The following is a 20,093-nucleotide window of genomic DNA, read 5'->3' as shown; positions in this document are numbered from 1 at the left end:
TGGGCTAGGCTCTCCACACTGCAGAGAGAGGCTGGGCTAGGCTCTCCTCACTGCAGAGAGAGGCTGGGCTAGGCTCTCCACACTGCAGAGAGAGGCTGGGCTAGGCTCTCCACACTGCAGAGAGAGGCTGGGCTAGGCTCTCCACACTGCAGAGAGAGGCTGGGCTAGGCTCTCCACACTGCAGAGAGAGGCTGGGCTAGGCTCTCCTCCACACTGCAGAGAGAGGCTGAGCTAGGCTCTCCACACTGCAGAGAGAGGCTGGGCTAGGCTCTCCACACTGCAGAGAGAGGCTGGGCTAGGCTCTCCTCCACACTGCAGAGAGAGGCTGAGCTAGGCTCTCCACACTGCAGAGAGAGGCTGGGATAGGCTCTCCACACTGCAGAGAGAGGCTGGGGTAGGCTCTCCTCCACGCTGCTGAGAGAGGCTGGGCTAGGCTCTCCTCCACACTGCAGAGACAGGCTGGGCTAGGCTCTCTTCCACACTGCAGCGATGTTCTTGTCAGTCAGGGCTACGAGGTACTGCAGTTCAGGGTCCATGGCGATGCTGTTCACTGAGGTTCCCGCTATGAGGCCATGACCTTTTCTGTTGGGGGCGGGCCACCTCAGAATCTATCAGAGAAAAAAACAGTCAAATGAATCGAGCGTGGTCATGATCTGAAACGCAAGGGACAGCGCTGCCTCCCCCTTACAGTTCTGGATACAAACAAGAGCAAAAGGTAGCAGGGATTCACCGGCACAGTATAATAAGCCCTGGAGTGATTGAACACACTGAGAAAGACTTCCAGTCAGCAGTGGAGCCCCAGCCAGAGGGGCGATGGGTCATTGATGGGTAAACCCAGGGAACGCTTATTGTACAGAATACAGCACAGCACTATTGAATCAGATAAATTACCTTGCAAATCATCTAAACATACCCACACTGAAGGCATTCATTCAATCTCTTAACCCTTCTTCAGCGGGGAGTTTAAAATGAACATATCTCATGCCTCTTTGAAGACGGCGAGGTATCACAGACATCTACCACCAGGCCACCAGCCCCTACTGCCTCCGCCACTACTTCCACTCAAATCACCTCTCAGTACATTTAAAACTTCTTTTAGTATTTCGAGGTCAATAATACTTACAGGGTTTATAAACACTAATATGAACAACTCAATGTCTGATCTTAATTTTAATATTCTTGGACCCTAATCATTTAAAAAGGTTCCTTATAGTTATAGTTTAACAGCAATACTTTGCTGTAGGCTTGATGTTTGGTTTTCATGTTGGCAGTTTTGGGTTTTTTTTTGTAATTGCGAACTGATAATCCAGAACTATTAAACTCTCAATAGTGCAGGATTTAGAAATCCTAAATAAAACAGCAAATTCAATGACAGATGCCTCTTTTTCAATATCTTCAAGCATTTGTGATTGAGTTTACTGACAAGAATTGAGAATACACTGAAATGTAAGGATAAGGGCTTACCATTGAAACATTAACAGTGAAAACAGTAGGGGAAAAAAATAAAAGCACGTTTTGATAACAAGTGATTAGTAAGCAAGTTTATCTTTGCTAAGCTGCTGTACCTGAGTGGGAGGGATCATTTTGTCAGTCTTGGCTCTGGCCCGCAGACACTGACTCACTTCATAAGTCCACAAGTCTCCTTTCTCATCCCCGCACACCACATAATCTTCACCTGAGGACAGAGAGAACAGAGGAACAATCACCGCACTGCTGACTGAACCCATACAATAAATATGTGTTGCAACAAAGACAGACATGGAATATCCCAGGAGCAGCTGGCTGCTCACCCAGAGAATACACAGCCAGGTTTAGCAAACAGGAGCGCTGGTCAGGTGTGGAGCACAGGTAAGCATTGTAAAGCCCACAGAGGTAAGGTAAAGCACACCAAAAAGCATAGCAAAACATGGCAATCTATGCTAAATGCACAGCACAAACTGCATGATGAGTGCTGTAAGTTTTCTAAGGGATGGATTTGAGAGAATTTTCCTCCCTGTAAGAGAGAGTAAGGCGTGCACACCAGCCTGCACTGACCTGGGCAGGTGCTGAGGGAGATGTAGGGCAGCTCAGTGCTGGACCACTGCAGCTCAGCCAGGATCTCCACCTCCACCTCCCTGCTTTTCTTCCGTGAGGCGAGAGTCTTGCTCCAGCTCCACAGGTAGATAGAGCCCTGCATGGCACTCTTGGAGACTGGAGGAGAAAGAGGCAGGTTAACATCACATTGCTGGCTCCTCTATAAAGCAGGTTAACATCACATTGCTGGCTCCTCCTCTATAGAGCAGGTTAACATCACATTGCTGCTTTAACTGTGGGAAACTTTTGTAATAAAGTTTCTTTTGTATGTTGGCAATCCAGAGATCACTAGGCTCCAATAACTTCAAACTGGCTGACCTAGCTTGTATTATAAATGGTATGGCTGGCAACTAAAACTCAAGCACATCAACACAAACTTTGTTAAAAAGTGACAACCCAGGATCTGCAGTAAGAACCAAAGTGAATGCTTCGAAACAGCATACAAAGGTAAAGGGAATAATTACAATGTAACTCAAAGCCAATTCGTGTTGCAAATAAAAAGACACACTGCAGCTCAAGTGACTCAGGGCGGCTTCCTGACTCATTGCATCAACAGCATGCGGCAATTATTTTTCTCCGTCGCTCTCAGAATCAGCCTCAAACACGAAAGGAAGAAACACTCTGAATGCGGACCGTGCTGGAACACCCTCGCAAGTGAAGTAAGCTTTCATCAGAAGGATTTGAATTTAACGTACCGACGATGTCATTGTTAAGGAAAGACAAGCTGTCAACGAGATGGAATTCATTCTCCTCTTCCTCCTTCTTGTAAATGGGAAAGTGAAACTCCAGCTCGCTGGACCTGCGGGAAACAAGGGGAGCATGTGAGCTTCACCGTGATGCTTGAACACGAACACACTCACCCAGACATGAGTGCGAGACATACCGAAAGAGGCCAATGACATGTCTTTCTCAAGGTCTTCAGTGCATTGAGTATTAATAGTCTTATTGACAGTGTCTTAACCCTTTCATGCATGGTGAGCTCCTATGGGGACGGATACAAAAACTCTCTCCTAGTCTTCATATGGAAGATGCACATGCTTGATAGCTTCATATGATGATGCCATTGATTTCATTATATACAGCAATGGCAGAAAATTGAAAACATTTTCCACTATTTTCAAAATGTCATGCATGAAGGGGTTCAACAGAGAAGACAGTCTAATTGGCGTCTTCCATCAGAACGTGGCCCCTTATCCAGGACCGTGTCGTCTGTCTGCCACCCTCTGCAGGGTGGGCAGGAGAACTGCGGCACTCTCAGCAATCTCTCCAAGCTTGTATTCTTGCCTCCTGTAGGCCTTTCGGGTTACTTGTTATGTTTGATGCGACAGTGATTTGAATGGAGACAGGCAGGGACGATGGCCTTTCGAAAGATATGGTGCAGCTCTAGGCAGTGCGTGCAGTCGTTTACTGCAAGCAAACTAAACCGGCTGCCAGGTTCCTCAATCAATGCACTGAATTTTACACTATTCTTTTAGAAATAGGAATTCTCCACAGGGAACCACATATTACACAGCAATGGGTCAATTTCATGGAAACCGCGCATGTAGTGCCTTCTTGAATAAAAATGTAGTCTGTTGAAAAACATTTCCAGACAAGGTCTAACATAATATTTTTCATTTTGTGCATGACAAACTCACTGTCAGTATTATTAAACCAATTGGAATTTTAAAGTGCGAAAACGAAGTTCATTTTCTGACAGAGTTCTTGCTTTAATTGGGTTTCAGAAACCCTGCTGGGTGAAACTCAGTCACTGTTAAATCCATTTATTCCAAGGCTTTCCACTGAAACAGCTAAGAACCCATTAAAACTTGTCAAGACTTCCGGAACAACCAATCTGCAAACAGCAACAGTGGAGACAGCAGTCACTGCAGAGGGTATTGTAGCTGGCTTGTCACAACAATTTTGCATTAGAGGCTGAGCAGACTCAACAATGTAAAACAGGAATACACGTGAGCCCCCCCCTGTGGGCTGAAGAGGGACAACTTATCAGCTTCCAGTGCTCTGTCTCTCTCTCTTTTTTTTAATTCCCTGGTAACTTGCCTCTTGAGCTGGTTCTTGCTGAGCTGGATGTCGAAGAGCAGCAGGCCGCCCTCACAGGCTGCCAGGAGGCGCTGCTCAGGGGAAGAGGGCACCAAGCGGAGGTGCAGAGGGATGGAGGCGGCCTCCAGGAACAGAAGCTGACTGCAAGAGAGGGGAGACACACACACACAGGACCGGTTAGAGACCCCTCCACACAGCAAGAGCCCCCGTCACACAGATCTGTGCTACGCTAATGCCCTCACAGGGTTATACAAGAAAACACTTGAGAACCAAGTAGGCACATGTTGTGCATAATGTCTATAGTAACTGAGGACAAAAATATCATGAAGTGAAATGTTTTGGTTTGTGCTTTCATTAGTGTTATTGAAGTAAAACTAAGCAGAAATATTTTGCTACTGGATGAGTGATACTAATGAAACTGAGTACTGTATACAAACGTTTTGACAAAGGGCTTCACCTGTGTAAATGAGAAAAAAACTATCAAATTCAAGTCACGTATACAAACATTTCAGCTAATAACTTCCTCAGGGTTACTGAGGTGAAACTAGAAGAAACTCAAAGCGAAAAACATTTCTAGCATAAGCCAACGCGCTTGTCTAGCTGACTTCCTGCCAGTTTTCCCTGAAGATTTCTGATGTGACTGTGTGAAGTGATGCACGCCAGCATGATGCCGAGGCACTGATAGAGCCGTGGCTTACCTCACTTTGAAGTTGTACTCACAGTCCAGCCCTCCAATATCCCACAGAATGATCTTCCTGTCGTAAGTTCCGGCTGTGAAAAGCAAGAGGCGTCAATCACTGGATCCAGAACCAATCTGAGCAAATCAAAAGCTATTCTCTACGTGGCCTACAAGTTACTAATATTACAATTTGAACAGTTTAATATGAATACATTACATCTAGCTGAAACATTAGCCATTGAATTGTAGTTTCTGTACTATTTCTAATTGTCTATTGTGTGAGTTATGCATGGTTATCTATTGCATTGTTCAGATCATTATTTGCCGTGCTTCCTAACTGTTCCTGCTTCTGACAAGACTCCTCAAAGCTGATGGAGGGGAAGCATATTAGCGCTGCAGTCGACGCACTACTTAGAACGATATTCCGAGATCGACAGTAAAACTGTATTATTGGTGTCCCCGTTTTGCTTAGCCCCTTTAAAATGACATTAAAATGAAATATTAAATGAAATATTAGGAACATGTAGATGATATAAACCCTTATATAAATATAAATCAAAGACTGGGTTAAATAGCCAGGGGTTTTACTGTGGAACTATAAGGAAACTAAAAGATGGATGTGTTTTTTACAATGAATCATTAGACACAATAAATAGGGTACTAGTTATGAGCAGAAATGAAGCAGTAAGTAGTTACCTAATCTCTGGGAGGGCATTGGGCACGGCACTGGTGTGTGTTCACAGAGGATCTTAAACGCTTCTCAAATGCACTTTCGAATGCCTGTCTCATATATCATATATTGTGTGAAGCTGAACCCTGTTTTTGCAAGCTTCAAGGTCACTGAAGTCCCCACACCCACTCAGTTCCTTGTCTTGATAACAGCAGACCTTGCAGCTGTGCTCAGCAGTGTGCTTCACAGTATGTGCTTAACCCTCAATACCCCTACAACACAACGCCCGCCCCTAACTGTTTTGCATGTTATGGTGCACTCACTGAAGAGGAAGCTCTCCTGGGCTGGGCTGAAGCGCAGGGTGGACACGGCTCTTCTGCTGGCCCGGAACTCCCCGTACGCGAGGCTGGCCTTGGGGTGGATGAGCTTGACCACCCCCCTGCTCCCGGCGGCTGCCAGCACGCTGACACGATGACCCCGCCCGTCCCCGGTCAGCAGGGTCGTCGTGGACCAGGCAAGACTGAAGAACTGCTGTGAAAGAGGGAGGGGGAGAGAGGAGTTGTGAGAGGAACACCTACAGCAGCATCAACTATTATTCAGATAGTCCTGTGCGGTGTTGCCATCAATAGCAAGCTCCTGGTAGACCCAAGATCTCTAAGGTACTAGACACTAGAAGATTCATCCTCAGGAGTCAGTCTTGAGTCAGTAATGCCTGACTGGGTTCAGAACTGTAGATAATATTGGAACACAGGGTTTCAATTTCTAGTAAGATGCTATCCTCACCTCTCCAGACACCTTGTATTTGTTCAGCACAGACCCGGTCTCACAGTCGATGACACACACAGACTCCCCACCGCAGGTGGCCACTGTCCGAGATGAGCGGCCATTGGACCCTGAGGGGAGAGGGAGCAAAGTCCTGCTGGTCAATGGCTCAATTCCTGGGTTCAGGAGTTTACTAAAGAAGACGTCTCTCTCATTATAATTGAAAAGCTCATTTCCTCCAGCTAGCTTGTTTCTTGGTTTATACAGTTAAGGTTGACATGCGGTACTCCAGAATGATATACATAGCAGACTCCAGTATAACATCCTGCCATTCATCTCTCTACCCTGTGTCTGGAGTGGCTCTTATTATATAAGAGATGTCATCTCCTGCAGTTTGGGACAAGTGAAGATATCCTGGCTTCCTCTGCCTGCTCAAACTGAAATGATGTCTCTTAAACCTTGTTTCCATGGCCGCTGCACCCCGGTTTGAGACCCCTGCTGCCCCTGATACTGCATGTCCATTTTCACACAGACGACATGCATTGGCTGCCAATCCAATTTTTTCGGACCCTTTTCCAAAGCAGGATTGGTGGAAGTAATTCACAACTGACCAATCAAGCAACGAGTGGGCGTACACATTTAACCCACATTCGGGGTGTGCTTTAATATTCCCGTATCGTTTTATTAGTAACAAAAATGGTTTGGATTATCAAAGCAATAGCGTCCATCCTTTGTTTTGCAAGCAGATTAATGCAACCTTAGCTGCAAGGCTTGCTGGGAAAGAACTGCTCACTGAAATGAGGTATTATAGTAAGAGATATCCAGAACACAGCATTTAACTGCATACTTAGGAACTGCTATTAAGCATGAGTGTTTTTTGCTTTTCAAATTGCGCTGTGCTATAGTGGTTTCTGTAGAGGATGTGACTGCTTTTCTTGTACATGAGTTCAGCTGCTCACCTCCGCCGCTATCTATCTGGGGCTCGAAGGCACAGGCCCAGAGCTGTGTGCTGAAGTCGTCTGGACTGTTCTGCTTGCTGTGGCACTGCAGGAAATGCAGGGGCTTCAATGTGATGGGATCCTGAAAGACAGACAGGGAGGCAGGGTTCACGCTGACATCCACACACACACTTCATTTGCAATTCATTTTAAACTAGTCTCCCACCTCGCCCTCTGATGGAAGTAACTCCCTGGCTGTATTATGAGTGATTGTTCTAATTACGCAGCCCAGTTTACCTTGCTCTTCCTGCAAGGAGTTCTGCTGCCCTGCTCCTTCTCCCCCTCCTCTCCTTGGCCCTTCCTGGCAGTTTCTTTCTCCTGCCTTCTCCTCTGGCTCTTCCGCGGGGTGTCCATGCTGATGTCTGGCTGGCTCATAACTGTTTTGGGCAGATCCACTTTCCTGGGGCTCTCCTTTATCACCACAGGCTTTCGCAGGATTTGTTCTGGTTGCTCAGCCTTCCTGGGACTCCTCAGCGACATAATGGACTTACTCGGGCTCGGCTGTGATTGGACAGCCTTCCTTGGGCTTTGCTGTGTTTGGTCAAGCTTTCTGGGACTCCTCAGTGATTGGACGGACTTCCTGGGGCTCTCTCGTAATTTTACCCCAGGACTAAGGCCTGCTTTGTCGTTTGCCGTGGAAACGTTCTCGAAGCGGGCACTCCTCCTGGGACTGTGCTCGGCACTCTGGGTGATGTCATCCGCTACAGACAAGCAGGTTCTCTTCCTGGGTGACGATTCAGAGCTTATCTCCTTCCTTTTTGCAGCCTGATTAAATCAGAAACAGTTTTGTTTTTTATCTGGTTTGATTATTATTTCTGAAACTGCTCACGAAAGGTTTCACACACACAACGTTTTATTTATCATGGGTCACATGGCACTTTCCTAGTACCCCCGCCTTCAATCAAATGGAATTTACTTCTGTGTTTAAAATTAGTTTTTAAATTGAAAAAAATTGAATGTAATTGCGTTGCAGCATCAGTATCACAATGAAAAAAAGAAAAAGAGATCCGGTCACTAATTTAACATAAAAATAACTCAAATGTTGACAAAACAGTGGTACAAGATGATAAGTGTAACTCCTTACAGGGACTCTGTTTTGCTCACTTCCTGCCTCCTCTCTGACATCACTTCCAGACTCGCTCTCAGACAGGTCTTCCTCCTCGGAGCTGGCCTCACAGTGAACCCCCAGCCGCGAGGACAGCAGGTCTCTGGCGATCATCCTCACCTAGCAAGAAAGAAGAGGATTCAGAACAGGACGCCTCACTGCAGAGAAGAGAAGAGGATTCAGAACAGGACACCTCACTGCAGAGAAGAGGGTTCAGAACAGGACGCCTCACTGCAGAGAAGAGAAGAGGATTCAGAACAGGACGCCTCACTGCAGAGAAGAGAAGAGGATTCAGAACAGGACGCCTCACTGCAGAGAAGAGAAGAGGATTCAGAACAGGACGCCTCACTGCAGAGAAGAGAGGAAGAACAGGACTTCAGAACAGGACGCCTCACTGCAGAGAAGAGAAGAGGATTCAGAACAGGACGCCTCACTGCAGAGAAGAGGATTCAGAACAGGACGCCTCACTGCAGAGAAGAGGGTTCAGAACAGGACACCTCACTGCAGAGAAGAGAAGAGGATTCAGAACAGGACGCCTCACTGCAGAGAAGAGAAGAGGATTCAGAACAGGACGCCTCACTGCAGAGAAGAGGATTCAGAACAGGACACCTCACTGCAGAGAAGAGAAGAGGATTCAGAACAGGACGCCTCACTGCAGAGAAGAGGGTTCAGAACAGGACACCTCACTGCAGGAAACAGAAGAGGATTCAGAACAGGCCACCTCACTGCAGAGAAGAGAAGAGGACGCAGTGAATCTAGCATGCGGTGATGCAGTGAATCTAGCAAGCAGTCAGACTGAATTGAGGAGTCCTTTTGGAAGCAATTAGAATCATTAACAAAGCACAGTTAATACTGATATAAGCAGAAACAACAAGACAGAATAATAGGATAACATATCTCCTTAAAACCTTACAAAACAGCACAGCATTTGCACTAAATAGTAATGTTTCAAATTATGCAAAAAAATAACAGTGCTGTACAATGGAGCGTGGACATTAACACACTGATTTTTTTTTAATTTTTTTTTTTAAGTTTTGCAAAATGCCAAGTTTAGAAGTTTTTTTCATTTAGAAATGCAGAACCACAGTAAAAACACTGTCAAACCAGGTACTCATGTGCTCACCCTCCACTTGGTGTAGTCGCTCAGGGAACTGGCCCCGTATTTGACCTGCGTCTCGGCCACCTTCACAAACTCTTTCCCCAGGACCCTGGCCTGGGCTGCGCTGGGAGAGCTGGGGAGCTGCTCCTGGAAGTTTCTCTCCCACAAGCCACTCACCTGCAGGAAAAGCAGCGGATTTCTTTATATCATGGTCATCACGGATTTCAAGATTTCTATGAAATTTACCCACTGCTGTGTAACATGGAGTTCCCAGTGAACATTCCTGCTTCTGAAATAGTAGTGTAAATATACATATTTTTTAATCAAAATAAATACAACAAATGTTTGCTTGACGCACTACACTGCATTTAGGAACCTGGCAGTCCGTTTAGTTTCCAGTAAATGATTGAACACGCACTGCAGAGCTGCACGATTTCTTTCAAATGTCTTCAACGAAAACTACACTGTGTCTGTTATTTTTAAATGTATTTAGGTTTTAATTATGTTTAACAGAATGTCTTTAAAAGGTGCACATAAAAAAATGAAATATTCTACAATTTAGCATTTACTGTTTTTCAGGTAAGCATCTAGAAAATGATAAGTTTTGAATGCGACTGGTATTTTGTTCTGCTGTAATAAATATTCTGTTTAATCATGAAACACCTTGAAATATCTATTTTTGGACAGTGGAACAATCCAGCCCTATTCTGTCCCTGCAGTTAAAACTACCCTAGACCATGTAAACACACTGGGAAGCAGAGTGCACAGAAGGCTGAATGAAGAAACTATTCACACCTATTTTAAAAACAGAACAAACTGCAATAAAAACGTTTTATACTGTCACTGTGAAAGTGGGCTGCTTTTTGCCGAAGCTCATCTTTTATAACACCTTTCCTCAGAACAGTATCTGTAACAGGAAGTGAACACTGCGCAGTGTGAATAATGCTGCCTAGCAACCCCGAGACTTACCCGTTTGGACAGCTCCTCACTGGCGACGAAGCGCACGTGATTGGCTGTGGAGGTGATCTCCTTACCGTTGAGCCTCCTGAGCTTCGGCAACAAGAACATCAGCTTGTAACTGTCACTGATCTACAAAACAAACACAATGAAACAGAGCTTTAAAGAGAGTGAGCTGCAGGGTAGCGGGCAGTGCTGTGTGACACACTGCTGTACTGATCTACAAACACAATGAAGCAGAGCTTTAAAGAGAGTGAGCTGCAGGGTAGCGGGCAGTGCTGTGTGACACACTGCTGTACTGATCTACAAACACAATGAAGCAGAGCTTTAAAGAGAGTGAGCTGCAGGGTAGCGGGCAGTGCTGTGTGACACACTGCTGTACTGATCTACAAACACAATGAAGCAGAGCTTTAAAGAGAGTGAGCTGCAGGGTAGCGGGCAGTGCTGTGTGACACACTGCTGTACTGATCTACAAACACAATGAAGCAGAGCTTTAAAGAGAGTGAGCTGCAGGGTAGCGGGCAGTGCATTAAGGACTGTCCGCTGCAGGTGAGATGAAGTTAAAAGCTCTAAAACCACGAATGCAGACTAGCCCAGCTCTTTTGCATTGTGTTGAAGACGCTCGCTCGCGGTGTGCTGCCTCGCCGGGTCGCGCCCGGCCTCCGCCATGTTACAGTAACAAGATAAATAACTCCACAACCCTTTTTGCACTTCCACTAACTACATAAGCCTCGAGTGTGCAGTTTTCGTTTGAAAGCATGATATCTGGTTCCACTGCAGGTCAAAGGAAGCTCTCAGTTTCTATCCCTTGTTCTCAGGCTACCAGTTCCTGGGCCGCTTCACCTCAGCAGTGTCTTCTGGGTCAGTGCATGGTGCTGCCTGACAGCAGGTGAATCAGCCGAGGGTGTTCAATAAGCTCTAACTGGACACGTCTTGAACAGCAGACACTGCATTCCTGAATTACTGGACACCCCGTGGAAGAGGGTCTTTATTGGAAACTCAAAAGAAAAGGTTGTTTATATCGCACGGACGAAGGAAAGGTTGGACAGGTAAGCACAGATTAAACATGAGCGCTTTTAATAGATGAGGTTTTGGGAATCCGTCTGTGAATGTCAGATCACACTGCCAGAAAGCGCTGTCTTACTGTCGTAACTTGACAGATTGCAAATGATGGGGAAAGCATCGTTTCTGTTTTGCAGTTAACATCTTTTGAACTGATTTCTTTCTGTTTTTAATAATATCTGCCTGTTTAAAGGATATTAAGGGAATCATCTGGCGTATCTGTACTTCCGCGGGTGTCTGGGCTTTATATTAAGCCTGTAAAAAGAATTGCTGACTGAAGAGGTCAGCAGCGAGTCACTCACTGTCATGTAGAGGTTGTCCTCTATGCTCAGCTCCTCCAGCATTCTGAACTGCTTCAGTGATGTCACTTCCTCCAGCTGGTTGTTGGTGCAGTTGAGTCTCCTCAGCGCTGGCAGTGGCAGACGGGCTGGGAGCTCAGTCAGCAGGTTCCCCGACACATCGAGCTCCTCCAGCGAGGTAAGCCTTCGCAGCAGAGTGGAGTCCAGGTCAGTGTTCTCCAGACTCAGATCAGACAGGCTGCAGAGACACACAGGCACTTACACCAGCACACACAGGGGGCGCTCTCGAGACTCAGAGCAGACAGGCTGCACAGACACACAGGCACTTACACCAGCACACACAGGGGGCGCTCTCGAGACTCAGAGCAAACAGGCTGCACAGACACACAGGCACTTACACCAGCACACACAGGGGGCGCTCTCGAGACTCAGAGCAGACAGGCTGCACAGACACACAGGCACTTACACCAGCACACACAGGGGGCGCTCTCGAGACTCAGAGCAGACAGGCTGCACAGACACACAGGCACTTACACCAGCACACACAGGGGGCGCTCTCGAGACTCAGAGCAGACAGGCTGCACAGACACACAGGCACTTACACCAGCACACACAGGGGGCGCTCTCGAGACTCAGAGCAATTAAAGGAGTTCCATCGTTTTAAGGAATGGTGACCTCAGATGGTAACGGATTTAAAAAAAACCTCTTCTAGTCTTTATATGAAGACATATTTCATGCACGAAAGGGTTAAAAAGTCTGATTCTCTACTAGAAAGGTTAGATTGTGTTTCCTTTTCTAAATAGTTCAAACTTCAGGATTAAACACTTTTACAGGTTTTTATTTGAACAGTTTTTGGAAGCAATCCATTCCGTGCTGTTACTGTTTGATGGTGAGGCATTCATGTGGATGAGACTGCATGGGTACAATAGCCATGTGCATATAGAAAGGGCTGAATAAATAACCTGACACTGATATCCATGCTTATTTAACCCTGTGATGCCATTTCTGTATCGCATGTGACACAATGCTTAGCCACCCCTCTGTGCTATTACTTTTTAAATCCAGCCCCACAAGACAGACGTGTTCACATGCAGTACGTTATGTGTTGCCAGATGGTGGAAAAGAAACGGAATCTAGATACATCAACGATGTCGCTTTTCTCATTTCAAACATGCTTGTGAATCACACTGTTAAAATAACCCTGCCTGCACCAGCTACACTATCACTTCAATATGAACTGGTGAATGATTACTCATGTACAAAACAGGTCTTTTACACACAGTATATTCACATTCCCCCAAACAAACAAACATGCATTCACAGTATCTATTGCTGCATTCACAGTATCTATTGCTGACACTGCCTGGGTTCACACTGCGGCTTGTTCTTTCCCAATTCATTTTTACACTGTTATATGGTAGAAAAAAGAATAATACTGATAACCCTATAATAGTATCAGAATGTAATATAATGCTGTCTAGGAGACGGCTCATTCAGACAGCTTTTACATTACTTATTCAGAAAGAAAATTACCTATGCAGATTTGTTTTGGGTTAGGTCAGTGTTAATCAGGTTTTCTGTTCAAAATTGCAGATTTGGCAAAAATACTCAGTTTGACCCCTGTGGGTATCGATACATTTCAAATAGAAGTTCTCTAATAGCAGTCTGCCTCTTCCCTTACATTCACATGTTGCCTAGTCTACTCATTTTAAATGTACTATATATTTCTACTGTATATTCGTTGCATTTTACACAGTCTGTGTGAGCAGGGACCGAAGAAACTCACTTCAGGCTCTTGATCTTCTCCAGCTGGGTGGACTTGGGGCTCCCTCTCTCCAGTAACAGTTTCAAAGTAATCGGTGGCATTTTTTCAATATTCCTTCACTGTTTAAAAACAGCAAGTTCTGCAGAAAAACAAAAACGCAGCTTATCTCCTGCACCTTTGAGCCCTGATTGAGAGTGAGGGGAGCTGGGGTTGAACTATAAAGATGAGGAGGAGAGACCCCCCCCCCCCAAGGGCAGGGCACCCCCGTTCACACCTCGCCTTGTCATTGTCCTCAAGCACCCCCTCTATCAGAGCTATCAATGGTGCTAACTGTTCCCTCAGACTGAGCCAGGACTGACAGACACATCGGAGGCTCCATTGCATTAATCAGTGCAATACACAGGAGAGCGGATAGCAGCCCTCTTTACAGCACTATGAAACATAGCTGGCAGGACAGGTGGGGGGGCGGTGTGTCATCGCCTCTACAGGAATCACACGTAGGCTGGTTTAGTAACAGTATCACACAAGATCAGCAACGCTCTTCCTGGAACCACAAAATCACCATGTTAACTGCTTGTGAAAGTGGTTATGGGTTTGAATACATTCAAAAATCAGTTTCAGAAACAATCATTTTTTAAAGCACTGTCACTGCTTTATATATATTATAAATATACACACACACACACACACAGTAAGGAAGAGTGCTGCACTAGGATATGAGTGATTTTAAATAAGAAACGTAATTGTAAAATGTGTGTGTTAGTAATTGTTGTGTGGACCACATTATAATTGATTTTGTCTCGTATATCGTCCTCTGGGTCCTCGCTGGCGCAGGGAACCCTAGTGGTCGACCCCTATAGAAATTCTGAATTGCTTCAGTCAGAGGAACGGATTTCTTTGGATTCACGTGATTACTTAGGAGTTCTGTCTAGTCAAATCATTTCACCGGATCATTTCCATAGCCGTTATGCAGACAAAAGAATATCTACTAGTACTGGTTAAACAAATAGTCTGTAATATTATTTAGCATTTTGTCATAGATAAACTAGTGTACATGCTTCTTGTTTGGTTAGTTTATAGATAAGATGCACGATGTATTCTGGATTCTGGCACTTTGCAGTTCAGTGCTAATGATCTGCAGCCATTACAAAGAAAAAGAAAGATGCATCGTGGAAAATTGGTTGGACTTTGAAGGTCGTTAGTTTCACGCCCTGACAGAAATAATAATACACATATAAGAAAATATATGAAATACAACATCATTAAACAGTTGCATTAATTGATTACACCCATAAAAAAGAAATACAAAGTGTAAGACGAGAGCACATGCTATCCTTTTACGGAAAAAACAAAACACGCCGAGCTCGCTTCTGCGTTATTCATACACTATATTAACAGTACGATGTACGCATTAACTCCACTATTTCATGCAGCTCTTGACATTATCTGCAAATTAACACTTACTGATTATCTGCAGCCGTGTGCGAATTTCCCGGGAAATCAGGACCTCTTACCTTTGACCCCGACCAATCACCAGCCACGCTGCGACACTGCAGCACCGCCATATTGTGTGTGGCAATTTTACTGCATTACAGAATGAAAATATAATTAAGATAGAAGTATTCCATTCGCAAGGTGGTATCTCAAAGCTGAGATAGCAAAGACAGACTGGGTCTTTCACATTGTTTGGTTTTACTGCAATGTGAAGAATAGCTCAGGAGATGCATTTTATTATAATGTCCTCTCAGACATTAGCAAAAGCGCATGATTTCTTTGTGTTCGTTGTTTTCCCCACTTCTCTGCTGAGTGCAAACACAGTCCTAGTAATAACAAAGCCAGTTTTATTCAGGCTGCAAACCCAAATTTGAAATGTATTTCATTTAGGGTTAAACTGAATCGGTGCTGAATGACCCATCAGCTCCCACAGCCCGTGTCAAACAGACGCTCTTAGATACACATTTAGCATTGCACCTCTTTCAATAACTTCAGAAAGCTTTAGAAAATCAACACGCGTGAAAACAAAACTGTTCCTTTAAAATGTATTTATTGAGCTCAAGACTCAAATGGATTACACGTTATTATACTGACATGAAGTAGCAGGATTCCGGAAAATCCATTGTTCCACGTGCTGTTACCACTGTTTAAATGACATGCCTGTATTTTCTTTTCATTGTGAACATCCTGACAATTTTACACTCGCAACTAAGTCTGCTTTAAAGCTCTTTTCAAAATGTCTGCTCTAGTGCACCGATAGTGTAAGGTTTATTGCCCACATTGTCAAACAGGTAACACAGCAATAATGATCCAAGTATTAACAGAAACTGTACTTACACTGTCTACCACAGCTTTCTTAAAATTAAACCAACATAGCTTTATGATTAAGTGCTGGAAAGCTACATAAAATGTTATGCTTATCAGCAGCCTGAAACTTGTGATAGATTCGCTCTGAAAGAAAGTTCCATGCGTCTCGGCACAGCTGTCTGGCCACTTAAGGGCTGAATGTTGTACCAGTCTGGCAGTCACAAGTGTACCCTTCTGTACTGGCAGTAAAGGGGGAACATTGTACTTGTGGGAAACCTACTGCTTATTTTAGAAGAGGTGGTCAAATACGTTTTCCAGTCCATTGTAACCTCAAGCAATACCTCCCCCTTGTTCTGATGAGGCTAAACCAATGTGACGTGCTAATTGAAATTCACAGTGTTACACCGGGACCCCTCGAAAGCCCTGGGCTATACCCAGCAATTCACAGCCCAGCGCCTCCTGCTCCCCTCCAGGCAGAAACTCCGCTGACAGCTCCCTGAAAGTGCTGCAGACCCTCCGAGCGGCTACATCCTCCCGGCGAATGCCGTGCTTCCACTGGAACCGCGCCTCCCCGTACAGGACCAGCAGAGACCTCCTGGGCAAGGGGATGGAGACCTCCACCTGCCCTGTGCACAGCGGCTCCATGGTGCCGGCGCTGCTCATGGTCAGCACCGTGTCCGACAGCAGGTTGAGGGTGACCAGGCGCTCGCCCCACAGCCAGCTGTCGTCCAGGTGGGGGTCGATGGAGGAGCCACGCTGGGGGTGGTAGTCTAGGTTGCACAGCTCCACAGGCTGGAAGTCCTTCAGGATCGGCTGCTCCTTCATACGCCTCACTACCAGCCTGCTAAACCCGGGCAGCCCGCTAAAACCAGCCGACTTCAGCCTGCGCTTCTTGAAGTTCACCTTGGGCCCGTAGTCCTGTGGGGTGAAACACACACGGCTGTTGCAACGTTTTGTTCATGCGTTTTACACAGAGAATTTGGGGTTTGTCACACAAATCCGGTTTCTCTACCTGACTTGTTTCGCACAGTTTTATCTTTCAATATTGACCTGTTTTCTCCGTCCAGACTGAGATTGCTTCCACTCGTCCTGATCCATCTGCTGCACCATCTCCCTCTCCTCCTCCTCGCTCACAAAGTCCTCACACAGGAAGACTCCCGGGAAAGGGAAGGACCTCCGGCCAGCGCCAAGTTCCTCCTCGGCCACAGCCAGCCCAGAGGCCGGCTCATACACAAAATGGGAGCGTGTCTGAGAGCAGCATGGAAAAAGCAGAGCAGCTGAGCACACTGAATCCATTCAAACTGATCCACTGCTAGAACACCAATCACTGACTTCATAACCTAGCAGAGCAGCTCAGCACACTGAATCCATTCAAACTGATCCACTGCTAGAACACCAGTCACTGACTTCATTATCTAGCAGAGCAGCTCAACACACTGAATCCATTCAAACTGATCCACTGCTAGAACACCAATCACTGACTTCATAACCTAGCAGAGCAGCTCAACACACTGAATCCATTCAAACTGATCCACTGCTAGAACACCAATCACTGACTTCATAACCTAGCAGAGCAGCTCAACACACTGAATCCATTCAAACTGATCCACTGCTAGAACACCAATCACTGACTTCATAATCTAGCAGAGCAGCTCAACACACTGAATCCATTCAAACTGATCCACTGCTAGAACACCAATCACTGACTTCATAATCTAGCAGAGCAGCTCAACACACTGAATCCATTCAAACTGATCCACTGCTAGAACACCAATCACTGACTTCATAATCTAGCAGAGCAGCTCAACACACTGAATCCATTCAAACTGATCCACTGCTAGAACACCAATCACTGACTTCATAACTAGCTAGCAGAGCAGCCATCAACACTGCTAGAACACCATTCAAACTGATCCACTGCTAGAACACCAATCACTGACTTCATAACCTAGCAGAGCAGCTCAGCACACTGAATCCATTCAAACTGATCCACTGCTAGAACACCAATCACTGACTTCATAACCTAGCAGAGCAGCTCAACACACTGAATCCATTCAAACTGATCCACTGCTAGAACACCAATCACTGACTTCATAACCTAGCAGAGCAGCTCAACACACTGAATCCATTCAAACTGATCCACTGCTAGAACACCAATCACTGACTTCATAACCTAGCAGAGCAGCTCAACACACTGAATCCATTCAAACTGATCCACTGCTAGAACACCAATCACTGACTTCATAATCTAGCAGAGCAGCTCAACACACTGAATCCATTCAAACTGATCCACTGCTAGAACACCAATCACTGACTTCATAATCTAGCAGAGCAGCTCAACACACTGAATCCATTCAAACTGATCCACTGCTAGAACACCAATCACTGACTTCATAATCTAGCAGAGCAGCTCAACACACTGAATCCATTCAAACTGATCCACTGCTAGAACACCAATCACTGACTTCATAATCACACTGAATCCATTCAAACTGATCCACTGCTAGAACACCAATCACTGACTTCATAATCTAGCAGAGCAGCTCAGCACACTGAATCCATTCAAACTGATCCACTGCTAGAACCCAATCACTGACTTCATAATCTAGCAGAGCAGCTCAACACACTGCTAGAACACCAATCACTGACTTCATAATCTAGCAGAGCAGCTCAGCACACTGAATCCATTCAAACTGATCCACTGCTAGAACACCAATCACTGACTTCATAACCTAGCAGAGCAGCTCAACACACTGAATCCATTCAAACTGATCCACTGCTAGAACACCAATCACTGACTTCATAATCTAGCAGAGCAAAATAAAGTCATGTTTTTGACATTTCAAAATGTATACCACTGTAACTAGATTTTGGAAAGTTAAACTAGTACCATATTACAGTAAAGAAATCCCCCAGGAGTAAAAATGAAATGACCTCTAAACAAAGCAGAGAAACACTCTGATGTACAGCAGTGTTGTTTATTTGATTTCTGTATTGCTGTTCTTTGCATTATATAGTCATGCTACATTCTTATGAAACCCCATACCATCCTGTTTGCCTCTAGTTTCCCAGCTGTGTTTGTTTCAATACTTGTCCATGCATTGCCGGGTGTAGATTACTACTACCCTACTCTAACTGAAATCTGCTTCTTAACAAGCCAGTTATAAACCACAATGACACCTGTCCTTCAAGCCTCTCCACTTAACAGACACTGATTGGAGGGGTTACTGCAGTGTCACTATATATTTTGAATTGCAAATACGTTACTGTCACATAAAACTGGTAGTTTTCGAACTACATAATCATATCACTGAACACTGTTGCTATGCAATTGCACCATGTGCAGAAACTAAAACGCTGTGCGATCAGACTCAAGGTACACTATTCACAAGGTAACGTACCTTGAAAAAATAAAATGGATCATTCTAATTATGACAAACTTTATGGGTTTCTTTGGCAGATGTTACTGTCAGTTGGATGTTTACTGGCACTAAGGCAGCTGATTCCGCTGCTGCACAAAACACATTCTTAGCATAACCATCAATTTCGCTTTCTCTAAACTTAAAAGTCAATACAATATACGCACTTCTCTCGCCCTGATGTTCAACCCCTGGCAGCAGTCTTCTTTGGGTCTTACTAGAACAGAATTGGTACTGGTAGGAAACCCCAGAAACACTGCTGCCAGTACTTTACTCATGAGGACGCGTTTTCTACCTGCTGTGGCGTCTGTACTTTTGCATTGATTTTTCTCTCGTTCTGTTTTTCGCATATCAGACAAGAGCGAATCCCCTTGCAGCCGCAGCCGGGTTCCAGACCTCCTTCCACGGCCATGGACACGCCGAGCCCCGGTGCCAGGGAGGACCTGGGCAGAGAATCGGAACAGCCGCCCCCCAGTCAAGCGCCCGGAACAGGCGAGTGAGGAACACGCCCGCAGTTTAAACACTCTCATGCGGATTGGATAACACCGTGCTTACTTTTTCCTGTTTAGGGTGACAAGAAAACGAAAAACAGGCTTGTGGCACCATCTTGTGGTACCGTACCACAACTTCAACTAACTGGAGGTTTACTAAATATCGGGGGTAGAAGTTGTGTGTTTTTTCCCCCAAAACAGAATGATTAGTTTAAGTTTTTACAGATATTTGTTATGGACAATAGTTTCACTGTCTATACTTCATATTAATTACTCGAAATATTGGTCCCACTATACTTTCAATTTAAAATGAGTCTGCAATACTGACAACCCAACTCAGTCCTTGTATGCCTGAATAGATCATTCTCCCTCT

At 45.2% G+C, this 20,093-nt stretch overlaps 2 protein-coding genes across 4 annotated transcripts; both read right to left on the bottom strand.

Annotated features, from left to right (window-relative positions):
* Positions 1-327: 327 nt before the first annotated feature.
* Positions 328-19,610, bottom strand: lrwd1 (leucine-rich repeats and WD repeat domain containing 1). 2 transcript variants are annotated; one of them, XM_041240882.1, is made up of 16 exons: positions 19,525-19,610; positions 13,531-13,648; positions 11,748-11,982; positions 10,396-10,515; positions 9,451-9,603; positions 8,307-8,447; positions 7,460-7,987; positions 7,184-7,304; positions 6,246-6,355; positions 5,786-5,993; positions 4,812-4,884; positions 4,114-4,254; positions 2,769-2,872; positions 2,035-2,190; positions 1,566-1,675; positions 328-608 (listed from the first exon to the last, which is right to left on the bottom strand). In XM_041240882.1, exons 2-16 carry the CDS (start codon positions 13,608-13,610, stop codon positions 465-467), a joined length of 2,424 nt encoding a protein of 807 aa, XP_041096816.1. In that variant the 5' UTR covers positions 13,611-13,648; positions 19,525-19,610; the 3' UTR covers positions 328-464. The 2 variants fall into 2 exon arrangements, with proteins under 2 accessions (XP_041096816.1, XP_041096815.1); XM_041240881.1 differs by lacking the exon at positions 19,525-19,610 and adding an exon at positions 14,974-15,023.
* On the bottom strand, positions 15,537-19,743 carry alkbh4 (alkB homolog 4, lysine demthylase). Of its 2 annotated transcripts, none has more exons than XM_041240883.1 (3): positions 19,525-19,743; positions 16,861-17,058; positions 15,537-16,728 (listed from the first exon to the last, which is right to left on the bottom strand). In XM_041240883.1, the coding sequence occupies exons 1-3, from the start codon at positions 19,639-19,641 to the stop codon at positions 16,210-16,212; spliced, it is 834 nt and encodes a 277-aa protein (XP_041096817.1). In that variant the 5' UTR covers positions 19,642-19,743; the 3' UTR covers positions 15,537-16,209. The 2 variants fall into 2 exon arrangements, with proteins under 2 accessions (XP_041096817.1, XP_041096818.1); XM_041240884.1 differs by lacking the exon at positions 19,525-19,743 and adding an exon at positions 19,397-19,489.
* Positions 19,744-20,093: the final 350 nt, after the last annotated feature.

The sequence above is a fragment of the Polyodon spathula genome, unplaced genomic scaffold, assembly GCF_017654505.1.
Source record: "Polyodon spathula isolate WHYD16114869_AA unplaced genomic scaffold, ASM1765450v1 scaffolds_720, whole genome shotgun sequence".
NCBI classification, from domain to species: domain Eukaryota; kingdom Metazoa; phylum Chordata; class Actinopteri; order Acipenseriformes; family Polyodontidae; genus Polyodon; species Polyodon spathula.
This window is presented reverse-complemented; position numbering and strand designations above follow the sequence as displayed.

Bases quoted from the DNA above. Each gene is read 5' to 3' on its own strand.
- lrwd1 (XM_041240882.1), bottom strand. From the start codon at position 13,610: ATGCCACCGATTACTTTGAAACTGTTACTGGAGAGAGGGAGCCCCAAG. The intron at 6,356-7,183 runs GTGAGCAGCTGA...CTCTCCCCTCAG, and splicing joins CCAGATAGATAGCGGCGGAG to GGTCCAATGGCCGCTCATCT. The intron at 4,885-5,785 runs GTGAGTGCACCA...TGCTTTTCACAG, and splicing joins CCAGGAGAGCTTCCTCTTCA to CCGGAACTTACGACAGGAAG.
- alkbh4 (XM_041240883.1), bottom strand. From the start codon at position 19,641: ATGGCCGTGGAAGGAGGTCTGGAACCCGGCTGCGGCTGCAAGGGGATT. The intron at 17,059-19,524 runs GTAGAAAACGCG...TGCTGCTCTCAG, and splicing joins AAGTACAGACGCCACAGCAG to ACACGCTCCCATTTTGTGTA. The intron at 16,729-16,860 runs GTCAATATTGAA...TTCACCCCACAG, and splicing joins AGTCTGGACGGAGAAAACAG to GACTACGGGCCCAAGGTGAA.